The following is a 26,463-nucleotide window of genomic DNA, read 5'->3' as shown; positions in this document are numbered from 1 at the left end:
ATTATATTAAGAATTCTCTACAGTGACACTTTAATTTCAATTACACCAACAAGAAAGATCTACATAGCAGATACCTGACTCATTAGGCCTTGAGTATAGAGAATATGAAATTATATTAACAAGTTAGTCTTGTTTCCTGACAACTTCTCCAGTCTGGCACCAGTTATGCCATGCCTGGAATGAGAGAAGTGGGGAAACTTTGACATAGTTACAAGTCTGAAGAATTTCTTAACATTTATGAAAATATTGTTGTTTCTGAAAACACATTCTCATAGAATGTTCAACTTTTCTATCAACAATATATTTGTGTTTATTACTGCCATCTCATTTGTGATACTACTTGATGGGTTTTCAGATGTTATTTTAGTCAAGTTTAAAATAATTAGTTAAATAATAGAATTTAGCAATAATCGTTATACGAAAGGGAGGAATTCACAAATAGAAGCACATATAATTCAATATACATATTGAATTAAACCTCATGTTATGATAATTGCAGTGATAGAGATGGTACAATGGTAGTTGTAATATTGCTTGTTGGTGTCAATGAAATCAAACAAGTCTCTACTGAATTGTTCAGGTGATTGGGTTCGTAGCAAGGTCGACAGGTTTAAATGAAGACCTGTGAGTGAAAGATGAAGTTTTGAGTGAAATACTTACAAGTGATATAGATCAATTATTAATTATAAATATCTTTAAAAATCAATATTTCAGACAGTCTGAATATGTATAGTTTGAAACTGCAGTTAATTAACTTCACTTGAAAATAAAGGTGAGAAAAACAGAGGAATAACAATATTACTTCCCGCAGCATTGGTACAAATGTGGTGATAGAACACCAGATCAAGTGATGGGGTTGGGGGGGGGGTCGATATTTTACCAACTACTGAGCTTTTAAGTGATCATTTGACCAATTAGTAATAACAGCCAAATCTAACTCTGGAAGGGATGTACTCCAAAATTTATCATGATTGAATAAAAGATGGGGTAATAACGAGTGGCTTATCAGTCCAATGGATGCAGGCTGACCTGTAGCTAAATCCACAGGAGCTGAGTCTGTACTTGGGAATGGACAGACAGGAGGATGTTGGATAAACAAAACTACTATAGAAGTAGGCATGCTTGTGGTAAGAAGCTTGCTTCCCAACCACAAGGTTCTGGGTTCAGTCCCACAGCATGGCACCTTGATCAAGTGTCTTCTAGTATAGCCTTGAGCTGACAGAAGCCTGTGAGCAGATTTGGTAGACGGAAACTGAAAGAAGCCCATCATGTGTGTGTGGGTGCGTGTGTCTCTGTTTGCCCCCACCACTACTTGATGGTGTGTTTACATCCCCATAACTTAGTGGTTCAGCAAAAGAGACCAACAGAATAAGTACTAGACTTAAAAAGAAAATAAGTAGTGAGGTCGATTAATTTGACTAAAATTTCTCAAGGCAATGTCCCAGTGTGACCGTAGTCTAATAACTGATAAAGATAAAAGATATATGTGTATGTATGTATATATATATATATTATATATATATATATATATATATATCCAATAATATTCTCATCAGATAAGAATTTAGAAATGCATTCTGTTGGATAATTCAGAACATATTACCTTAACCATATAGATTTCCTGGAGTATATAATATCAGCAATAGTAATAATAATGATAATATATATATATATATATATATATATATATATATATATATATATATATATAGCGTAACCTTCACTCAACGCCAAAATAAAGAACTTTATTTCATTAGAAAATTCGGACCAAGTTTGAACACCCTGGGCCAGTAATATTAAAACAATACATTGGTCTTCCAAAAAGAAAAATGAAAATCTACCACAACCACCACAACTGCTGCTACTATCACTACTACTACAACCACCATGGTCACTACTATTACTACTACGATCAACAGTCCCCCACTACTGCTGCTGCTACTGCTACAGCTAAGCTACTACAACCAATGAGCTGCTGCAACCCCAACCACCACCATGGTTACTACTACTACTACGACCAACAGTCACTGCTGCTACTGCCAATTCTGCAGCTGGTCATTCGGACACATAAGAGAGCTAAAAGCAACCACGTGGATTCTGTTGAGACCAGTAAGAAACAATTATGAACTTTTTTTATTACACTCAACTTTAAACTTACAGCTATTATGCTTACTACCGACAAAACACCACCTCATGGATTCTGTTGAGACCAGTAAGAAACAATTATGAACTTTTTTACACTTAACTTTTTAAAATATTTTTGATAAGGTTCCTTTTTCAAGAAGAACCGAAACATTTAAAATTTCTAAGAAAATTAAATTTATCTTATATAGTGGTGTTTTCAAACTTCTTTTTTATATGTATGTATGTATGTGTATATATATATATATATATATATAATATATATATATATATATATATATGGATGCGTGTATTTTTCCCTTGCTTACAATTAACATGGAAAAATAAGAATTTGAATAACACTTGCATTTAACTCCATTTATTTATATATATAACCCGTGCTAGCATGGAAAATGGATGTTAAACAATGATGATGATGATATATATACTAGAATACCTGTGACCCGTTGGGTCACCAGGAAACTCTCAGCTTCCCAGCAACAGGATTTTGTTTCGTGGGCTTTTTTTTTCTTTTCCAGGTTATTTCGCAAGCTTTCAACGAATGTGACATTGAAATCATGTGTAAACAGCTCTTTTCCCCAGAAAAGAAAAGATTTGCTGCTATTTCTTGCATGCCCTACTACCACGTAACAGGTGTTTCGGGTCCTTTATTGCAAATAGCTGTTACATGGTAGCAGAGCGTGCTAGAAATAGCAGCCAAATCTTTGGCGGTGAGATACGTTGAATGCACTCGAAAAAAAACCCCAAAAAACTATTTCACACTGAGGTTAAGAACGGGTCTTTTACGAAATATTTACTATATTTTAAAAGTGATTTTCACTTTAGAATATTTTTTAAATATGCCAAAAAAAATTTTTGTAATGGTATTCACTTGAAAATAATTTGAAAAAACAAAAACATTGTCTTTAAAGAAAGCTAAAATATAAATACTTACTGTACAAACAACTTACATTTTTGAAATCACATTTCTAAATGATAAAAATATTGTGTTTAACAAAAGTGGACATAGAAATGTTCACTGTAAAAAAAATGCTTTTTTTGTTGTCAACTCACTGTCTAATAGAAAGACAAGAGTTTCCTCCCTTTCAGGATTTAGATTATTTTCGGAACATTTTCCCGTAATGCACTGTTTTGGGTATTTATACCCCAAAAATCCCTAATATCCTAAAAACCAGTTTACCAATTTACACGAAACTTGTTTCATTCCGTTCATATTAACATTTCAGGGTTAACCTAATTCATAGTAATTTCCCATTATGCACCAGTTTGGCTGAGTAACATTACAAGCAAGCAAGATTCAAACTGACTTTTAATGTATTCTAGATAGATAGATAGAGGTATGCACACACACATCACACATATGTAAACATATAAGGCTGTCGGTTCACTATTACCACCTCTTATATTATTGATATATTTATATGCAATACAAGGTAGACAGTTCATTATAGTGTTCCACTACAAAAATTTTGTTGCAGCCACTTGTGCATATATCTCCTATTATATAACCCCAGAGTGACTAATATCCAGTTGAGTGGAATTGGTAAGTGGAAACTGGAGAGTCATTGTGCGTGTGTGTATGTGTGTATGAATGTTGCACTTTCATGGATTTGCTTGTCACTGTTTGAGTGAAATGGTGATATGATGTTTACATTCCTTGTTGACATTAGGACTAGATACTGTCAAAGACAGCCAATAAAAAAACTATCCTTTACTTAAAAAAACCCCAGATATTAGTTGGTAACAGGAAATGCAACCAACCATAAAATACTGCTTCAAACAGTTGTGTCCAGCCCATGCAAACAAGCAAAGGCAAGCATTAAATGAACAAATGATATAATTTTTCAGTATGCAGTGATTGTCTAATTGTGACACAATTGCTCTTTTCTCTCTCCATTTTCCTCATCTTGTCTTTCCTTTCTGTAGAGGAGCAAATTTTCAAAAATGTTAAAAATACTTTTCCTTCTATTTTTGCTGAGCGTAAACCTAACGCATTCTATTTACTTGTGTTTTTACCTCATCTTTTTAGTTTTTCACCATATACATATACTCGAGAAGACCCATCCTCCACAGCAAAAATGCTAATGCCACTCCCCTTGCTGAAGAGGATTGACCTTCAAGAGCCCTGTGCCAGAGCCACATAAAAACACCCATGCTGGTGCCACATATAAACCACCCAGCACACACTGTAAAATGGTTGGCATTAGGAAGAGCATCCAGCCATAGAAATCAAGCAAATCAGAGTGGAACCTGGAGCAGCTCTCTTGCTTGCTAGCTGTGGTTAAACTGTCCAACCCATGTCAGCATGGAATATAGATGTTAAATGATGATGATGATCTGTCTGTCTGTCTGTCTATCTATCTATCTACACACATACGCATATATGGACTGAATATTGCAAAGGTATTTAGTCCAAGACAGATATCACTGTCAAAATACTCCCCTAACAATAATGTTGATATTGAAAATATTTTTGGTAAATACAAGAATGCAATAAAGTCTGGTGCTGTCTTATCTTAAGTTTGATCACATGGAACAACTATGACCTGGCTGGAAAATCATTTCATTAATAATACATTACTAAGGAAATCTCACTGAAATTTATAAGTATAATATAATATATATACATATATGGATAAATACATAAAAATATTTATTTATTTATCTATTTATTTATTCAATGACGAAGCTCCATTCTGTCGCTATATGGAATACATGAATAAAGTTTAGTATATATTAAATGTATTCAGTACTTTTCTCTCTTGTATGTGTGTGTGTGTGTATATATATATATAGAACATTTGATATATAAATTTCAAAGTAAATACAAGGGCTGCCAAGAATTTTCAAATAACTTATGACAAAAAAATACAAAAATTTTCCAAAGATTTTTTGGCAGAAATAGTTTATGAATAAATAGACAATGAAAGAAAAATCATTTTGTATGTGTGTGTGTTAATATACATATCAACTCACACACACCAAACAGACACTTATGATCATGGAATTTTATACTAAAGTGAATTTATAACAATTTACTTGAAGGAGAAAATTGGCAATAAATTTAATATTTATTCTTTACTAGAGTCCTTATATTATCAATATGAAACTAAAGTGCTACCTTGCAACTTTTGTGTTGAATAGAATAGTAAAGAAATTGGTCAGGAGAATTACAATCATGGTTAAGTGACATGTAGGAGAGGGCATTCACATTCGGATGTAAAAGTGAAGATATGGAATCTAGATGAATCATGATTTCGAAATACAAATGACAAAATTATATATAAGATATTAGCAATGGAAGAAGTATTATTACCAAGTAGCAAATTATTATATTTTTAACATAGATATATTGTAAGAATGCTGTAATACTGTAGTATTCATCTCAAGGGAACATCTCACATAGATATTTAGTGCTAAATGTCTATATGTTCAGACAGTTAGTGATTGAGAGTACTAAATGTCTATATGAGATGCTCTCTCAAGATGAATACTAGAGTATTGTGGCATTCTTATAATACATTCAAGTAAGTAGGATATAATGATTAGATATATGATATATCTATTTATCTATCTAAAAGGCAGCAATCTAGTAGAATCATTTGCAACCGAGGCAGAATGCTTCACAGTATTTTGTTTGTTTCAATGCCCTGAGTTCAAATTCTGCTGAGTTCAACTTTGCCTTGCATCCTTTTAAAGTCAATGAAAAAAGATCAGTTGAGCACTGGGGTTGATGCAATTGACCAGCCCCCACCTCCTGTAAAATTTCAGGCTTTGTGCTTATAGTAGAAGGGATATATCTATCTACATATGTTTATGTGTATGTGTGTGTTTGTGGTGGTGGTGGAACACAGTGTGATGGTCTCTATTGGTCAATGTTGACCATGCATTTGCACTTGTATATGCAGGCCTGAGCAAGCTTCTCCTCTTCATGACACTGACATGCATCCAAGGGAAAGGCTTGGACCAATACAGCTTAGCACTAGAGTTATCTTTGGAGGTGTTATTGTCAGAACATATACCAGAGAGGATTCCACTAAAGGCACCTGGGGTAATTTAGTAAAGTCCACAAGTATTTGGGTCACATCACTGGTTTGAAGACATTCCCCAGAGGCCCAGTGAAGGGTTATGGTCCACTATCACTCCTCCTGACTGAAAGTTCTGCTCTCAAATAAAATTTCTTTTTCTTTTATAACACTGACTTATCTATACAACTGGTTTACACAGACAAACAATAAATTCTATTATTTTACTGTCTTCAACCAAAAGATATGTCATTTATCTTCAGGTAATAGTTCAATCCAAAGCTAAGTGACATTTAATTAATTGATGTCCAATTAACTCATGCTTAGTTAAATAATGTTCAAGCCTTATTATTGCCCCAGGCTTATTCTCTCTATATGACATCTTTGATTTTGTGGCACATGGTTGTTTAGATAATAATTTTATCAATATATATATATATATATATATATATATATATATATATATATATATATATATTGTCCTGCTTAAAGCATAATAGTAGGAAGGAGTGAGGCAGAAGAAAGTGAAGGCATGACAGAGAGGATGGGGAGAGTGAAAGACATAGTTGTACCAGGTAAGGTGAACTGAAGATGGATGGGAGTAGGAATGAGAGAAGAAGGAATTAGAAAAAGAGAAAGAGAGTAAAATAAAAATGGAAATAATGGTTGGAGGAGAGAAAATCTCACTCACATACCTGTCCACTAAAACATGCAAGTATACATACATTTTATAGAAGCACACATACACATGATTATTTTATAGGTGATTATGATGTAATAATAAAATATGAAAATCTTGTCCCTCGGATTCTGGTATCATTGAATTTATGTTGCAAAAATCAATCTGAGAAATTTGTCTGACCCAAATTACATATCTAGATGAAAAAAACCCAAAAAGAAACACACATCTATCCATACATGTGTACAAACAAGTATTCTAAATGTTGAAATAGAAACTAAAAAGAAATATCTCATGCCAGAAAGGTTTAGTTTTTAAATTTATATGTGTGTGTGTGTGTGCGTGTATATATATATATATACACGCACACACATACATCTATACATGCACATATGCATACACCCTCACATGCAAATGAAGTTATTAGTGAGTACAATAAAGATTGAAAAATTTCAAAAAGCATCTTAATAGTTATCAATCTTCCAACCTTGTGTTGTCTGAATAGTATCAAGGTATTTACAAACCTGGTAAAGTCGGATGATATGGGGATGTCGCAACAATTTCATTATTTGTATTTCCCGTAATATCTTATTGAGATTTTCGCGATCCAGTTGGGTTTTGTCAATAATTTTTATTGCTACCTGTAATGAAGAAAGATAAACATCCATGCATTAGTTTTAATTAACATTATTATATTTTGAAGGTAAACATAAGACAACCAATGAAATATAAATCAATCTGAAAATAAAACATTTTAAAAATAATGTTTAAAAAAATGAAAAAGTTATACCAGTCTAAGATAAATTAAAGCCTTGTGAGGTTTCTCTAAATCCAATAACTCAAACTAGTTTCTATTCCATACTGAGTATTTTAATTAGAATTTAATAATTTTTTAACATTGCTAATTCCAAAATTCTTCAAGAGAAGTATCCTTTGACTACCTCTTTTTTTTTTTTAACTACATCTAGCTAACAGAGATATATTTTATATTGCTGCAGCTGTGCTTACAGTCTTGTATATTAATATGATACCTCATGTAATTTTCCAGAGATATTTCATTCACCCTGTCTAAATATCAAATGAACATCTTGATTAATTACAATTAGCATGTAAAATAATCTTTGTTTTCTACTTCAACTATTTGGAATATTTTTCAATCAATCCTACTCACAAAACAATGATATATGGAAACCCTATGGAAACATGATGTATGTGTTTATATATTTGCATGTATATATGTACATGTGCATGCATACGTGTGTATATATATAGTGATGTTTATAACTTGTCTGAAGAGCCACTGGTGGTACTGCGTAACAAGAAACTGCTTCAACCAGAATAAAATACATAGTTTATCTCTACTATGGTATTGAATACATTTTTTTTTCTGGCAGTGAATACTAAATGTATGTGTCTCACCATCACCACATTGCTTTAATGTCCCCTTTTCCATACTTCTATGAGTTGGATGAAATTCAGTGAGGCAGATTTTCTATGGCAAATGCCCTTCCTGTTGCCAACCTTCACTTGTTTTGAAGCAAGTTAATACATCTCTCTCTCTCATGCATATATATATACATACACACACACGCATATATATATATATATATGCATACACACATACATCTATGGTTCTTTCCGGTTCCATTTACCAAATATACCCTTATGGTTGTGGTCAAACTAGGGTTACAGGAGACTTGTATGTCAAGTACCATACAGTGGGACTAAACCAGAAATCACATAAGGAATCAAACTTTTTAAACGCACAACTATGTCTGTGCTTATATATTATCTGTGCATGCATGTGTGTGCATGTGCAAAATCATTTCAACTTCTTTCCAAGAGACAGGTCCAAGCAAAAAATGGCAAAACTGTGCCTACATTTCCTGGTGAACATGATAACTTGTAGCTCTGCACTATCAAAGTTTAGTGGAAGAAAAAGAAATTCCTTTCTTAAGAAACAAGTAATGGTAGGGAACAGGAAGGGCATCTGGTCAAAAAAAAATACTACCTCAAATAAGTAGCTTTAAGTCAGCATAAAAAACAAAAAGGACGTAAAATGAACAATGCCATACCAACTTGCTTATCTTATGAAAAATAATGCTTCATAGTATCTCCATTCATAAATATCACACTTAACATCATCATCTTTTAATATCCTTGTTTCAGGTTGGCATTGGGTACAAGAGCAGCGTTGTGCTCCAGTGTCTGTTTTGGCATTACTTATACTGTTGGATGCTCTTTGTAACATAACATCAACCACTTTACAATGTATCTCAGGTAAATTTTTCCATGGCACCAGCACTAGTAAGATCATCATGCAACTAAGATCCCCTTTGACTAAGTGGAGCTAAGATCCCCTTTGACTGAGTGGGGCTACAGTAGAGGAGTGGGCTTTATGCTAGGAGATGAGGAGTTAAGGTGTGAAAGAGGGGGTCAGGAAAGAACATGGTTCTTGCAATAGAGGAGTTACATGGCTTAAAACAAAACAAAAAACCCATTTCTGTCATTATCCTTATGATATAAATAAAATTCACATGCTTTTTTTTTATTATTCTACAATGTTCAGGAATGAAAATGATTTATCATCAAGTAATAGCATATTATGGAGAGAGATATTACAGACCAGTACCACTTTTACATCTAGAAGCTAGCCAGGATGACTAAATTGAATGCGATATTTTCTAAACATCCTCCTTAATCACTTCTTTTCTTTCTGATTCTGTTTTAGAAAAGAAATTATGTTTCTAACCTAATAAAACAGCATGGTTAATACTAGAAGATTTGTTTCATTTTTATATAAAATATGGAAAAATAAAAAAGAAAAACAAATAAATATATCCAAAACACATCTTCCTTGATATTTATTACTGCTGTATGAATCACTTTCCATATAATCTAGAATGATAAAAACTTTTTCTTTTATTTATAAAACTATCAGTTGCAACCAAACCCACCCACCAAGGTACATAATTAGAAAATTGAGAAACTCTGGCAGTTATCAGAGAAAAATGGAAGCTACAATCATTTAAATCAAAAATATCAAATTCATTACTACCATCGTCACCACCACCGCTATTGTAACTACCACTACCACTGTTACTACCACCACCACCATTGTCACTACTACCACCACTGTTTTAATACGCAATTTTCCATGATGGCACAGGTTGGATAGGTTTGGAACCAATTGTCTTATTTTTTTCTTCTTTTTGTCATATTTTCTTAAGAGGACCAACACTGAGAATTGCCCTCATTACTTATTACCATGTTTTCCTTGGTCTTCCTCTACCTTGGGGACCCTTTAAGTAATAGCAGCACTCGTTATCCATACATGTCTGTGATGGCACCTTTAATAATAACAACCAGCTTGTCTCTGCCTACTTCTGATTTACATTAATTTATACCAGTTAACATTACAAGCTAATATATTGTGTATGCTTCATTTCTCCCCTGCTTTCAGTCTTCATTGATCTACCATATTCAACACCCATGTCTCTCTATCGCACAGCTTCATACTTCTTATATACACTTCAAATAGTCTGCCAAAGAGAGAGAAAAAAAAAATCAACAAAATGATTCCCCCAAAAAACTGTCTGTTACTACCAAATGCAACAGTTTCTTCCCCTTCTAACTTTGGCTAAATTTACTGCCCCCTGTTCTCTGCTTCTCTACCCCTATATCACACCCAGATCCTACACCACTCCAAACCTTACCCCATATGCCAACCCAGCACCACCTCCAAATCACATCCAAACCCTATACCACTCCCACCTCCTACACCATCCCAACATCACCTCCAACACCTACACCATTCTTACCATCCCAACCTATATCATCCAAATCCCTACACAACCCCAAAACACTGCACCGTGTCCACCTCCTAGCACCAACAGCATTAACTAAGTTTTTACAATATAATCTCATAATTATGCTGAACTTCCAACAATAAAAGAATATATTCATGCTTTGTCTCAAAATGAAATATTTCTCACTCCATAGCTAAATCAGTCCTAAAGATAAAAGAGAGTTAATTAAAACACACAACTTTAGAGATAACAAATAATTAGAGTTATATTAGTGTTATAATGACTAAATCTAGAACTAGACAGAAGTTGTGATTCTACATATTTTAAGACATTTGCTACAATGTGCCAACAATAACAATGTAAAATGTATTTAGTGTGTTCAGAAGTTTAGATTTTATTGATATTTCACAGGGTTAAATCAGTTACCTTGTACTATTGAACACTAAAAATAGCATTTGGTAAAAATGATGATAGAGTTGAGGGTTATGACATGACACAAATATGCAAATCAAGTTATCCACAACTGTGATAGCCCAATTCATGAAACTTTAAATATTCTATGCTATTGATCGCAGAAGGAAACTGGATGTTATCTCTAAGAAATGGTCTATTAAACAATCCACTGAGTGACCCACTTCTCTTTTACCACACATCAAAAACAGAGAAAAAATATGCTTACAGTTTTCTTTCTCTCACAGCTAGTTGTACATAGAATACATATTGCTTAATTTATATCAGTTTAATATTCTCAATTTGTATTCTTTTGTTGATGAAATACACTTGTTTGCATTTTGTTTAATGATGGTTGATTATATTTAATGTCACTTGGTATTGTTATATTTAATTGTCACTTGGAAAATTGTTAATGCTGTTATTATTGTTGCTTAACCCCCTAAATCAGCTATGATCAAAGGCAGTTATAAGCATCACCATCTATTTCCCTTTCACAGTGAACCCATGTCCATATTAATCAATGGTTAGATTTTTTTTTTGAGCAACATGTCATTTAAGGGAAATTGGGATCTAATTGTAAGAAATCAACCATTCATGTAAAAGTCCTCTCATTGACTTGGAGAAGATATTGTAAACACGGTACCAACTCACCATATATCTTCTACAGACTACAATGGCTTACAGACTCATATAAAATGAAAAATTCTAATATTAATGTATAAAGACTGCAGTTCTTCAATCGAAAATATACCCCCCCCCACCAAAAAAAAATATCAAAGATAAGTTTTGGCCCTTTTCTGCCATCATTATTAATGCAGAGACAAAAGAGATCCTGCATCCATACAATTCTTCTTTCTTCACAATGATGCTGGACAAGTTTAAAAAATGTTAAACCATCTAAATGTTGTTAAACATGGTAATTGGTTTCTTTGTCAATCCTAAAATTCCTTACACTGAAATAAGGTATTATGTTTTAACTCTAAAGAAGGAGCAGCACAAGACAGACAATCAAATGAAAAATTCTCAGAGCCAAATCAACAGCAGGAGAGAGAGAGAGAGAGAGAGAGAGAGAGAGAGAGGGAGAGAGAGAATTCAATTTTTTGAAACAGTATTATATTTTTCTTGCCATTGTTTTTTATAGTCAAATGTGAAATGGATCTGTAATCTGTTTTCTGAGGAAATGTTTCTATTTTCTCAGTTTCTATAACAGCATAAGCTTCTTTTTTGACAATGTAGTAAGAGGATTTTTGAGAATTATTTAAGGAGCTTGAAAAAAAAAAATGTCACAAGTCTACCATATTGTGATACTATAGTAGTTAATAATTTCATTAGATGGTATGGCTGCATTATTGAGAGGCATGTTCCCTAAGTATGTAGTTTTAGAGTCAGTCCCATTCTGTGGTATGTTGGGCAAGCGTTGAATTCAGTCCTACTGCATGGCACCTTGGGCAAGTGTCTTCTACTATAGTCCCAGATTGATAAAAATATTTGGAGTGTATATGGTAGGTGGAAACTGAAGGAAGCCTGACTCATATATATGTGTGTGTGTACTGTTTTGACATTATGTGATGGTGTACGCAAGCATCATTGTCATTTATGCAATGTTGTTTGTTTCAAGTGGAAAAGATTTCTAGTTGAGGGAAAATATTACTTTGCACAGACACAGGCGAGGACTAGTGACGGGAAGGGCATCTGCTATACAAAAATCTGCCTTAAATTCCACCTGACACCTGTGAGTGTGGAAAAATTGAATGTTATGACAATGATGATGATACTGATTCTGTTCTGATGGTAGAAACTAAATCGTAATTGATCTACAATAATAAACGCGAGATTCTATCTGTCTGTCTGCCTGGGAACCCTGTATCTCAGTCGACATTTGTTCTTCATAGACATATTATACCTTTTTATACTTGGGATTGAAGTAATGCCCTTCATGTGATTCTTGAACATTCAACGTTGTGATCAGGTCTGGATGAGGATTTGTTATATGCTAACAACTGAAAATTCAAATTTTAAAAGAACTCCAAAAATTTGTGAACTTACAAGTTTTTCATTTAAACTGAATTTTAAATAATACTATATTGTTAGGGTACCAATAAATGCTTTATTATTTTGCCCTTTATAGTTTTGGGCCACAGGCCCAATTAGCCCTCTGCAGGAACTAGCTTAAAGGTATGCACAAAGTGTGGCTTTTAAGCTAGTAATTAATAATACCCAGTGTTACCTGTTTAATATCATGTTTCATAGAATACATTTACAGCAACCCCAGATAGAAGGAAACATGAACCAACAAACTAATTTTCAAACCATATGAAGGTTTCTATTTGGTGTACAACAGAGCAAATTCACATGTCCACTGTAATTCTTTACTATTTTGAAGTATAGATAACTTTCAAAGTAGCCAAAGACATTTGGGATTGAGACTTAATTATCTGTGTGAAATTAAATAACCCAAGAAGTTAATGGATATTAGATAATATTTACATTTAATTAAAATATGACACCAGTTGGTATCATGTTTTGATTTAATCTGGTAGAAATTGATCAGTTGCCATCAAATTTTTGAAATTGCATTGACAGAAGATACCCAACATATATTTCATTGGCTGGTTTCACATAAGTTACTTCTAGCTAGTTTAAATCATTATCAAAAGTTGTGTAATCATGTCTGATGGCTATGAACAAAAGTTCTAATTTGTTAGGATTAACTCTGAGAATCACAGTCACTCGAATTCCTTAATCCATAACTTAAACTTCTTACCATAATTGAAAAAGAGTTTTACTGGAATGTCAAATTTGTCTGGTGTAGCTACTTAGTCTAGTTGATTCAGTGATTAATAACTTCTAAAATTGATTAAATTGCTGTGATAAAGAAAGTTTCAGATATAATCCATTGATCAATTTAAAAGAGATATATTTCGTCAGCAACTATTGCTGGTGCTGTATTAAAATTTGTAAGGGGCATTACTGTTTTTGTAGATAAGCAGCTCTTGTAACAATGGTTTATTCAGAAGATATGGCTTTCAGCTTAGAGTTCAGAATTTGGGGTTTTTAGATGATGGGTGTGAAGCATGAAGCAAGAGCTGTTGTGAAGCTAAGTATGAGAATGATGGAAACGGATAATTGTCTGTGTATGGAGCTGTATATTTTGTAGAGATGGAAGATGCTATATCTTTTATTTTTTACTTCTTTCAGTTATTTGACTGCAGCTATGCAAGCATTTTAGTTGAACAAATAGACTCCAGGACTTTTATTTTTTAAGCCTAGTACTTATTCTCCTTCACTGAACTCCTAAGTTACTGGTTGTGAAGCAGTGGTGAGGAGGCAAACCCAAAGACACACACACATACACAACTGGCTTCTTTCAGTTTCAGTATACCAAATCCACTCACAAGGCTTTGGTTGGTCTGAGGCTATAGTAGAAGACACTTGCTGAAGGTGTCACAAAGTGGGACTGGACCCAGAACCATGTAGTTGGGAAGCAAGCTTCTTACCATACAGCCACGCCAGCACCTATATACATAAGCTAAAAAGAATAGATGGATCCTTGGAGTATTTCATTTGGGAAATGGAAGATGCAAAGTGAATGGATGGTCTGTTGACAGAATTGACAATAACATTGCTTATAGCCACAACTTTCAGAGAGTAAACAAACACACACACACACACATTTGCATGTACACACTTCTACATACATACATACCATACATACAACAAGATTCTTTCATTTTCTATCCACCAAATTCACTAACAAGGGTTTGGCTGGCCCAGGGTTATAGTAGAAGTTACTTGCCCTTGATGGGACTTGCCCAGTGGGACTGAACCTGAAACCATATGGCTGGGAAGTAAATTTCTCAACCACACAGCAATGCTTACACCCATATACATACACCTCTCTCTTCCTATGTTTCTCTCCCCTCTCTCTCAGTATATATATATTCTTTTAGTTCTTCCAGTCATTTGACTGCAGCCATGCTGGAGCACCACCTTGAAAGGTTTTTAGTCAAACAAGTCGACCCCATGACATTTTTAAAGCCTAGTACTTATTCTATCAGTCTTTTTTGATGAATGGCTAAGTTATAGGGACATAAACATACCAAATTTTACTTTCCTGTTAATGAATATTTGTAAAATATGTTTTATCCTAATGCAAAACTGTAGAAATCATGCCAAATCTGATAGAGCTCAACACTGGTTCATCAGATCTGGTTGACCCAGTCAATCCAAGCCAATGTGGAAAGACAAATGTTAGATGATGTCATCAGAAATATTTGCTGCCATGATTAAATTCAGGTCTTTATACACACACACACACACAAAACATTTTCCCATCATCTGGTCTTTTTTTTCTTATTGCTTTTATCTAATTGGAAGTATATTTGAAAACAAAACACAGAGATTCCTTTTCTTTTTTACCACCACACCACCATCATCATAATCTAATGTCCACTTTTTCATGCTTGCAGGGGTTAGATAGAATTCTGTGAGGCAGATATTTCATGTCTGAATGCTCTTCTTATTGCCAACTTCACCTGCTTCCAAGTAAGGTAATGTTTCCTCACGGTAAGAGATGCTTTTCATGGAAGACTGAAAACAAACATTGCTTGTATGATGGTAGTACTTGTTTTACAGCTATCAGATGATGTCAAAACAAAGTTACACAAACACACATATACATATTTGTGTGTGTGTGTGTGTGTGTGATGGGCTCCCTTCAGTTTCTGCCAACCAAATCTACTCACAAGGCTTTGGTTGCCCAATGTGTCACAAATATTTCCCAACCTATTTTCCCCCCCAAGCCCCACTATAACTTCCCAGAAAAATGTATGTCTCAGCAATGGCTACAATAAAATAACTATTTTTAATATTTTATCATGATTATTCAACAGAAAATAATCTATTAATAACTCTTTTATTAAGTACTGAGTACAAAAAAAGTACATTATTGACTAAAAAAAGAAAAAAAAGAATCACTTTAATGAGAATCTTGTGTCTGGCGACTATGGTTCAATTTTGCCAGGAATACCCGTGGGGTGTATGCCCATGTTTGCAATCACTGTGCCATACATAGGAGCTAAACCCAAAACCACATCGTTGAGAAGCAATTTTTTTTTAACCACATAGACACACCTGCACCTATAAAGCCTATGGAAGAATAAAAGAATATGCGATGGAGTTTGTCCATTTCTTTCTTTGACACACACACATTCTTATGTAAAGAGAGGAAAATAAAATACTAAGTAGGATAACAGACAAAAGATGAAAAGCGATGACAAAATGAAGAACGTTACATGACAATGAAAGAAAATACTGCAAGCGGCAAATACTACAATAGGTGGTGGTGGCGGCGGTCGTGGCTGATAGTTATTAAAAAGAAACTAACACGCAAAAAGAAAAAAAAGCTAGAATATTGGCGTTCTGTGGGTGTTTTTTGTCGCGATATTTTTTTTACAATAGTTGAACATTTGTTATGTGGAAGAGACAGTGTTTGATTTATATATATATTTTTTATTCATTTATTTATTTATTTTCCTGCGATTTAACAACATTTGGCAGCTTTTGAAATGTATAAACATATTAGCTTGATAACGCGTGCGCGCGCGTGTGTGTGAAGAGATTACAGCAGCTGCCAAAATGCGATTCCTGATGGTGGTGGACATCAACTTTAATCCTAACATCAATACAACCCACCCACTTGTAACAATCCCACCCATCCGCCTCATCATCTTATCATTTTATAGTCACTCATTATGAAGGCAGCAAATGAGAACAGCCAGCATTAACTATCTAGTCACCACATGTCAATGGTTGTTCAGTTTTACAAGATGCAGGGATTTTGTTTTTGTTTATTTGTTGTTGTTTTGTTGGTTCTTTTTTTTTTTAAACAACGGCGACCGACACACCACACATCAATCAGTTGATTGAATGTGTATTGAACACACATCAAACATTTGATTCAATGTATCAAAAATGCCTCCACTTTCAATGAACAAATACTGTGGACCGTTTCCTTGAAAGCAGGACCAACAAACATCAAACAGCTCGTTCAATGAATACTCAATATCTATTAACAACATTACTGAATAGATAGTGAATACACAAACACACACACACACACACATACATACACACCAATGACTTCATTCAATCTGTATCTGAACATCAACATTATCATCATGATCATCAATATCAGCATTATAGACTTCATTCAATCTGTGTAGTCTTTGTCACTATCATCATCATAATATACTTCACACAACCTGTCGTCACCACCACCACCAGCATTGTCGTCATCACTTCATTCACCGAGTTACTACCACCACCACCACCATTATTATCATCACATACTTTTCAATCAGTCAGGTTACAATCATCATCACCCATCCAAAGTCATCATCATCATCATCACCGTCATCGCCATCACCATCATCATTGTCCTAATACGGTGAACATTTAATTCAATATTAATTGAGATGTATTAACCCTGTTATGTAAATGAAGAACCAGTACACCTCAGTACACTTCAGTGAGACTGGCAGTAGAATGAGTTGCAGTAGTAGTGGAAGGAGTTGGTGGTGATGGTGGGGGAGGGGTGCAGCAGAGAAGAGGAGGATTGAGATAAAAATGGAAATACACCAAACTGAAACGAACTGAGAATACGGCTAGTGATGTAAGTGTTAGCTTAAAGGAAAGAAAAGCAGAAAAGATGTGCAGTGGCATGGAGAAGCAATGGGAATTGGGAGATGGAGCAGGTAGAACTGGTTTAAAGCAGTTACTGTGAACTGAAGAAGCTAGAACATAGTTATTTAGTAAATAAAACTAAGTTTACAAACTTAACCAACTTGTTATATTTTAAAATGTCTGTAGGAGCAGGCATAGCTGGGTGGTTAAGAAGTTTGTTCCACAACTGTATGGTTTCAGGTTCATGGCACCAAGTGTCTTTTGTTTTATAGCTCCAGACTGACCATAGCTTTGTGAGTGGATTTGGTGGCCAGAAACAATGTGGAAGCATGTTGTGTGTGTATGCATGAAAGTGTGTGATGTGTAGACACTAATTGTGTAAGGTCTTTAACCCTTAAGCATTCAAATGTCAATGTAATATTTATTTATATTGGTTTTAGTTAATCATGCTTTTTTCTCACAGCTTTGCAATTTCATTGGCTTGATTGTTTATTTTTAGAATGATATTGTAGGGTAGGTGTGAGAGGCCGGATATGGTCAGTTAAATTGCTAAAGCATTACTCTTAAGCTCCCTTTGCAGATTGGCTTTTTAAACAGATGCTTTGTATAAAGATTAATAAAATATGTCTATAAAAAAACCCCTTTCTGTTTTCCCCCTCCTGTACTAAAAATTCCCTGACACTGTTAGAAGTTTGTTTTTAGCCTCAGTTGGATTTTGTGTTGCTTCTCCAAGGGCATATAGATAGGTATGTATTGTTTGGTTTGTGTGCATCATGTACTAAAAGTTCTAGCTGCTGATCAATATTCTCCAGTGTTTTGCAAAATCAGGCTCATACTGTGTGTGTGTGTATGTGTGTCTTTGTGCTTGTGTCCCACCTAAACTTGATGATTCATGTCAGTTTGTGTAGATCTCAGTAACTTAGTGGTTCAACAAAAAGTGAGTGATAAAAATAAGTACAAGACTTAAAGCAAGTACAGGGGTAATTTGTTTCATTAAGCCCTGCTAGGCAATGCCCTAGCATGATCATAGTTCAATAACTGAAGCAAGTATGAAAATAAAAGAATGAAACAGCTGTTGTTTATGGAACAAATAATGATTTGTTTTAGCAAAATACTAAACCCTTTTAAGTATTGTGTCAGTGTTGGCTACATTGATCAGAGCTCTACATTTGAATTATAGAGAATTACACCAGTCAATTCTGATAACAGCCAAGCCATAGAAATTATGTAAAAAAAAAAAAAAAAAAGGAACTAGTAAAATCGAAATAGTTATTATTAAATTGGCGTTTGTAATATAAATTAACATGGAATTTTTGATGGAAGGTTCTAATTTAGATCCTATAACCATTTAGCAGTTAAACTGGCCATGTTTGACCAAAATCTACTGACTGTTTTATGCTCAAACTGGCCAGATCAGATCTCTCATTCCTATCTCATAATATCATTCTGAAATTAAACAATCACATAATCAAAATATCAAAGCTACAAGATAATACCTGATTAATTCAAAATAATGTGAATAAATAAACATTAAATTTAACAGAGTAATTTGTATGCTAAAGGGTTAAAAAGAAAAATTGTATCATAGAACCAGGAACTATCTCAAGTGGCTAGAATGGTTCTTTCACAATGTAGTTACTTCTATTAATGAAAGCAAAAAATACTATGGAATACTATCTAGATTTATATTTAACCATTTCCATGATTTCTGAATGTATTTTGAGAACAATTGTTCTTGGCATAGCAGATAAAATAGCTTCTTAAGGTGTAAGAACTATAGCAACAGTTTCAATGATGGCTTGTATTTGACATGTTTCTTATTTCTGAAGGAGGGATATTTTGAATTATTAAATTTGAAGGACAGCTGAAAAGGGGCCACAGCATTTTGAGGTTCTTCAGACAGGGCCAAAAGCCAAATGAACATTGTTCAGACTTCATCAGAAGTCCAGTTTTATGGAAAAGCCTGTGGCAGTGGAAACACTTCTGGCATTCTTGGTCACTGAAGCATATCCCTGTTCACCATTATTAAGGTGGAGATGGCTATCTGCAAATGTGAACCTCATAAGTCAGAGTGGGTGTTCCAGCACATCTCCCTTGCCATCCTCTGAAATAACACTTTTTCCATTTTGTCTGCTGGGATCATTAGGTGGTCTGAATTACAGGAAATTGAGAGAATGCTTACACATAATATATGGATATATATGCTTGCTTAAGCTGGATTCAACCACTGTCCAATAAAGAGACCTGAACTGCCCAAAAAAGAAGAAAATTTAAGTTTTTATAGGAGGTAGACTCAATCCATTGCCACAACAACAATGACAATGCTACCACCACCACCACCTTCTTTAAGAGTCCATTCTATTGTAAACATATGAACCCAGAATAGGAGTTAATTATGGTACTTACAACAAGTTGTTGAGAAAGTTGCTTAACTCCAGATCAAATCTGATTGAGTAAACTTTTGAGAAAGATCTTCCAACCATGACTACTTCACCAATTTTTGAATATCAGGTAATACATTGTCCAAAGTATCCTTCTTTATTTTACAGAGTACAGTGTCATTTCAGGGAAACTCGGTTCCTACATCATGTAATCCCATTATTTCAGGAAGTTAAGAGTATTTGTAAAGTAGGGTACAGCAAGTATTGAACCACTGACCTACTGTTGGTAGACAAGTTGACCTTCTCTAATGACTTGACCATCTGTACTCATTTTTCAGAAAAACAGTCAGTTTATAAAACAGCTGTTTCAACAACAAAAGCAAATATTTGAACTAGTAGATCCATTCTACCCACACTAACACGATGGGGGGTGGGGTGAACAACATAAACAGTGAATAATAATAATAATAATAATAAACACAAAAGAAAATTTGAAGTTTCATCTGGTAAATAATGACTATAAGGATACAGATGGAGAGAGAGAGAGAAGAGGGGAAGTTAGCTTATGAAGGCTTAATGGAAGACAGAGAAGAGTGAATACCAAGAGTTATAGTGTACACTGTAGAGGGGACAGGTTGTATAAAGAAGAATCTGCATTGCAGGCTATTTTATTCTATGACCTTGGTAGGGGGTGCTTCACAGAAACCTGCTCTATTTGTTTAAGGTTCAGAGTCAATCCTGGAGTTAGAAAATTAGGTTTTCTTCTTCTTCTATGGAAAGAAGAAATGTGGACATTGGGGGTAGGGTAGGGATGGGTGGGGGTAGGGTAGGGATGGGTGGGGGTATCTAAAGCTTTTGTATTTAGTTTAAAGAATGAAAGAAACATCTTGGAAATAGTCTGCTCCCCTCCTACTCCTTCACCCTACCCCTTGGCTCTACCCAAAGACAAGGCTGTCTGGGTGAAAGTTTACAAATAGTTTCAAAAGATATATTTAATGCTTTCTTAAGATTCAAATGATATCTCTGATATAACAAGGTAACAGTGAGAAACGGGCGGGGTGGGGGTGGGGGGGATCCAAGAGGAGAAATTGAGATAATATTGATTAAAAGAATGGCAGGGTAAGAGCAGTGTGTGTGTGTGTGTGTTGTGTCTGCATATGTGTAGTAATGTAAGACACTAATTGATAACATAAGCATCATAACTTGTTGCTATTGTGGAGGTGGTGGGAAAGTAAGAACAGCAGAGCCTGTGACATGGAAAACAAAATAAAACCAAAAACAAAACAAAATAAAACACTCTGCAATATCACTATAAAGTGTTGGCTGCCTATTTAAGTGGCACAGTTATTTTCTTCTCAGTTGTTTATATATCATCATCATCACCATCATATACTGCCACTGTTAATTGAAGATTTCATGTTTGAATGATGCCAAACTAACTTAACAGAACTAATAAAGCATCAAGTAGAATAAAGAACTAGCCAAGACAGTCCGTTCTTTAGACCCAGGCCAAATCCGAACAAGGAGAGCTATGATCAAATATAATCCAGCTTTGGCCATCATGTCTTTTCCCTATGCACAGTAAGGAGTTTAAGACTACATTATCCAACAAGTGTTTTTCTAAGAGGGTTGGGTCTGATCTGAGGGAGGTTTAGCTGTTATTTCTAGTAGGGTGAGCAATCACATTAGAAGCTCTGTCTTTAAGGGTTATCCCAATCTAGTTTCAATTCATAGGTGAAGCTATTTATCCTAATTTGGGAAAGGCATGACCATTCCAACATCCTATTCCATTCATACTTATATAATAAATCCTAGTGTAGGGGAAGCTTTTCCTGGTCACTTAAGCTGCTAGATATAGCACCTAAATCTACCTCAAATCACACCTAACAATTAAATAAAAAATAGACACATTGGATAATGTTGTCCTAATCAGAATGGACAGTCACAACTGGAATGCCTTGGCTCAATGATCTGCTTGATTAGAACTGACTTGGGGCTAAACAACAAGACACCACTGGCATGTAGTGACAAGACATGTTAAACTATTTTCAGCTGATAGCTATGAAGTTGTCAGAATTTGAGGAAACTTGTTAGTTTACTGATGTAAAATAGGAACCAAGCCCAACACAATTGATATCTTTTACATCACTGATAACAAGTAACAGTAACTTTTAGATCAACAATTTTATAGACACATCATTTATGGGTAAATCTCAGTAACTATGGCAAGCATACAAAAATTACAATTTGACTCTTATCAAATTTCTTGGTGACTATACAAAACAATGGAATGAGCATTAATTTTCATAAGAAAAATATTTTACCTTAAAATAAATTAAATAAAACAGAATCTCATTTGTATAGCTGAATTAAATAAATTTAGGTTATTCTAAATTTTATCACAATCTACTCCATCAAAAATCTAAGTAAAATTTCATTAAAAAAAAATGCATTTTTCAGAAAACTATGCATTTACAAGAACCAAAATAGATGGTAAGGTACCAAACAGAAGTTATGCAACCAACCAACCAACCACAAACATTTATATTGGCCAATTTATATAAAGATTAATGAGATGAATAGATAAATTTTTTTTTTAGTGGGTGGTTGTTGTTTGGGTTAACATTTTAAACAAATTGCTCAAAATAAACATATTCTCCTTCTGCAGCTATGTTTTCTGTTGAGCAACATATACTGTTTGACAGTTTGTTCATTTTGTTTAATGTTCATTTTTTTCCCATGCCAGTATGGCTTATATGAGAAGTAACTGGGTGTAGGATTTTGGGGCTAGATGCTCTTCCAGTCGGTAACCATTGCTTATTTTACAAATAAAGAGTTCTTTTTTTTTTATTCCAGAAAAATATGAAAGCAGAATGAACAAGTTATTTGTTGACAAGAAATGTCAACAAACCACTATTGCCACCCATCTGCGAAGATAGCTCAGTGCAATTTTGTAAACATACACACATACGACTGTGTATGTATATGTTTACAATTCCACACTGGGCTATGTTGCAACTGAAGCACTTCTTATGGTTTGAATGCATCTGTTGACATGTTCTGTTAACAAATCACCTCTACTTTAGAATTCCTCAGTAATAATATATATCACCCACTATTACACAATGAGCTTCTTTCAGTTTCTGTCTATCAAATTCTTTCACAAGGCATTGCTATTGCCTTAGGCAACAGCAAAATACCTTTACTCAAAGTGTAGTGCAGTGAGACTGAACACAAAGCCATGTGGTTAAGAAGTGGAGTTCTGAACCACACAGCGATGCCTGTGCTCATATACACATCTTTCTGTTACCTTTTACTTGTTTCAGTCATTAGATTGTGACCATGATGGGACACTACTTTGAAGAATTTTAGTTGAACAAATTGACCCCAGAACTTTTTCTATTGGTCTCTTTTGCCAAACCACAAGGTCATGGGATGTAAACACACCAAAGCTAGATGTTAAGCGCTGGTAAGGAACAAACAGACACAAAGGCACACACACACATAGACTTGTATGTATACACACACACACACATATAAGAAATATATATATATATAATATAAAAGACGGTCTTCTTTCAGTTTCCATCTACCAAATCTACTCATAAGGCTTTGGTTGGCCTGAGGCTATAGCTGAAGACATTTGCCCCAAGGTAACACACAGTGGAACTGAACCTAGAACAATGTGGTTGGGAAGCAAACTTCTTACCATGTAGTCATCCATCATCATTTTTATGTCCAGTTCCTTGCTTGGATGTGATGGGTGAGTCCCTTTTCAACATAGTCTCACCTTTCCTTGCATTTCTTTGTTATCACTTGTATGTGTCTTTAAAACTTAAGAATGTGATACCACAATTTAATGTTTCTTATGTATTCAAAATTTCAGTTCGTTACTACCCTGTGTTTTCATTAATTTGCATATACTAACAAAAGGGTTAATCATAGATGGTGGTGCAGTGTTCTGGCTTTTATAAGATTTTTGACACTGGTCACAGTGAAAGAGAGGAAGAAATTGCAACTCATGATTTATCTTGGTTTCAGTGTTTGCAAACAGATTAGATTCCATTAAAGGTAGCTCAGATCCAGGTAGTGGGGATATTAAACTAACAGAGGGACTAAGTTTACCCTACCCCCACATGAGAGAACAGATGTAGTCCATCTTGATGGGCTTCCAAATAGTTTTCACAAAGCTAGTTTTATTTATGAATTTCGACTCAACCTGAAGCCATGCTACAAGACACTTGGCCAAGATGCTCCACATGGTAGGAGCAAACCTAGTACTATGTAATTACGAACCAAGCATTTTAACCTCATAGTTATAGCTGTGATGCTATCTAACCATCTTCATAAATTTCTCACCACATAGACACACATACCTCACTACACCTTCCAAGTTCTGTCTCAGCTGGATATGAACTTGATGAATTCTAATGAGCCATAATAGAGGAACAAGATTTTTATAACCCCACCCTACTCAACACAGGTTAGTGTGAGACTTGCTGACTAAATCAGCTGTTCTGAACTCTGTGACTGTAGACCGCTGATAATTTGGTAACTTAAACCGAACAAGGAACCTATATGTGTTCACTCAATCTGCTAGAAATAGCAAACAGCTGATTGCCCCCAAAACACAAACTGTGATGAAAAAACAGAAGATGAATGACAATATCCTCCACTATAGCTGGTTGGAGGGTTTGTTCAATCAAGGATGACCAGGGACTAGACAGTAGCCAAAGTTAATTTTGATGATATCCACTTTAAATGAAGTGATATATGTAAACATGAGATGAGACACAGACTGCAGAAAATGGGGTAGAGAAGAATGTGGGTTTGGCTGCACACCTAAGGCCTCTATACACTATGAATTTTGACACACACACATAAATATATATATATATATATACACACATACATATATGGATCCCACTGTGTGACACATCGGGTGTCTTCTAATGTAACCCCAGGCCAAAGTAAGGCTTGTAAGTGATTAGGTAGATATAAAATGAAAGAAGCCTAGTGTGAGTGTGGGTGTGCATGGCTGTCAAGAAGTTCACTTTGTAACCACATGGTTTATGGTTAATGCTGTGTAGCACTGTATGCAAGTACCTTCTACTAAGGCCTTGGGCTGAGAACAATGCTTTGTAAAGGGAGTTTGCCTACAAAATTTGTAAGAAGCCTATCATAGATATATGCATGTATGCTTGTGTGAGTGTTTGAACTTTCCCATTGTCTTGACATTTAGTATAATGTCACCATCCATAGAAACTGTGCCAGCGAGAGGAATCTGCTGCAAAAGCATGCCTAGTCATTGAGCTGTTTTTTGTTTGACAGACTAAGGGAAATATTACCTTACGTGGAAAGAGGTGAGGGTTAATAAGAGGAAGAATATCTGAATGCAGAAAATCTGCCTCAACAAATTTTACCTGACATATGCAAAGTAGACATTAAATCATCTCATATATATATATAAGCAAAATAGCTAGTTGGAAAATTTCAAGAAGAGATCAGAGTAGTAACTGTACTAAGAAGCAATGATGTGGTGATTAACTTTACCTTGTATATATATATATATATATATATATATATATATATCTACACACACACAAAGTCATGATAAGTTGGAGAGAAATGAAGCAAGCACATTCTTCTGTATGCGTAATGTAATGTTAGTGTTTGCATGAATGATGTGGCATAGATGGGCTGAGAAATAAACTAGGTATAAGAGGAATCAAATGTAATGTGCAAGAAAGAAGACTGTTTTCATATAGAGGATAACTAATGGATAAAGAAGTGCCAGAATATCCAAAGTTGAAAGTTGTGGAAGAGGAAGATCAAAGAAGACAGGGGCAGTAATGGTAAAAGCCTGATCTTGGGATGTTGAACATCACAAAAGAGATGATAGAAGGCATGCAACAAATAGTGAAATGGTGTGTAGGAAATGACCCATTCAAACAATGCAAGTATGAAAAATGGATTTAATTATGCATAGGCAGAGCTGTTAGAGCAATGGATAGAATGTTTTGCAGTATTTGTTCTGAGCTCCAGTCTTGTCAAAGACAACATTGCCATTCATCCTTTAAGGTTTCAATAAAATAAAGTATCATCCAAGTATTGGTATCAATGTAAATGACTAAATTCCTTCCAACAAAAATGACTGGTTTTTTGCCAAAATGAAAAATTTTTTGTGAAATATAGATATATATATATATTTATGCTGTGTGGTAAGTAACTTGTTTACCAACCACATGGTTCCGGGTTCAGTCCCACTGCATGGCACCTTGGGCAAGTGT

At 34.6% G+C, this 26,463-nt stretch overlaps 1 protein-coding gene across 3 annotated transcripts in view; it reads right to left on the bottom strand.

Annotated features, from left to right (window-relative positions):
• LOC115212413 (serine/threonine-protein kinase SIK3) overlaps nucleotides 1–26,463 on the bottom strand; it is a 325,311-nt gene that overhangs the window by 95,105 nt on the left and 203,743 nt on the right. For all 3 annotated transcript variants that reach the window (XM_036502737.1, XM_036502738.1, XM_036502739.1), the window contains exon 2: nucleotides 7,371–7,487. In XM_036502737.1, the coding sequence (XP_036358630.1) occupies nucleotides 7,371–7,487 (117 nt within the window). The remainder of the gene's footprint in view (nucleotides 1–7,370; nucleotides 7,488–26,463) is intronic.

Source organism: Octopus sinensis, linkage group LG5, assembly GCF_006345805.1.
Source record: "Octopus sinensis linkage group LG5, ASM634580v1, whole genome shotgun sequence".
NCBI classification, from domain to species: Eukaryota; Metazoa; Mollusca; class Cephalopoda; order Octopoda; family Octopodidae; genus Octopus; species Octopus sinensis.
The sequence above is the reverse complement of the archived record's forward strand: the minus strand, read 5'-3'. Positions and strand labels throughout refer to the sequence as shown.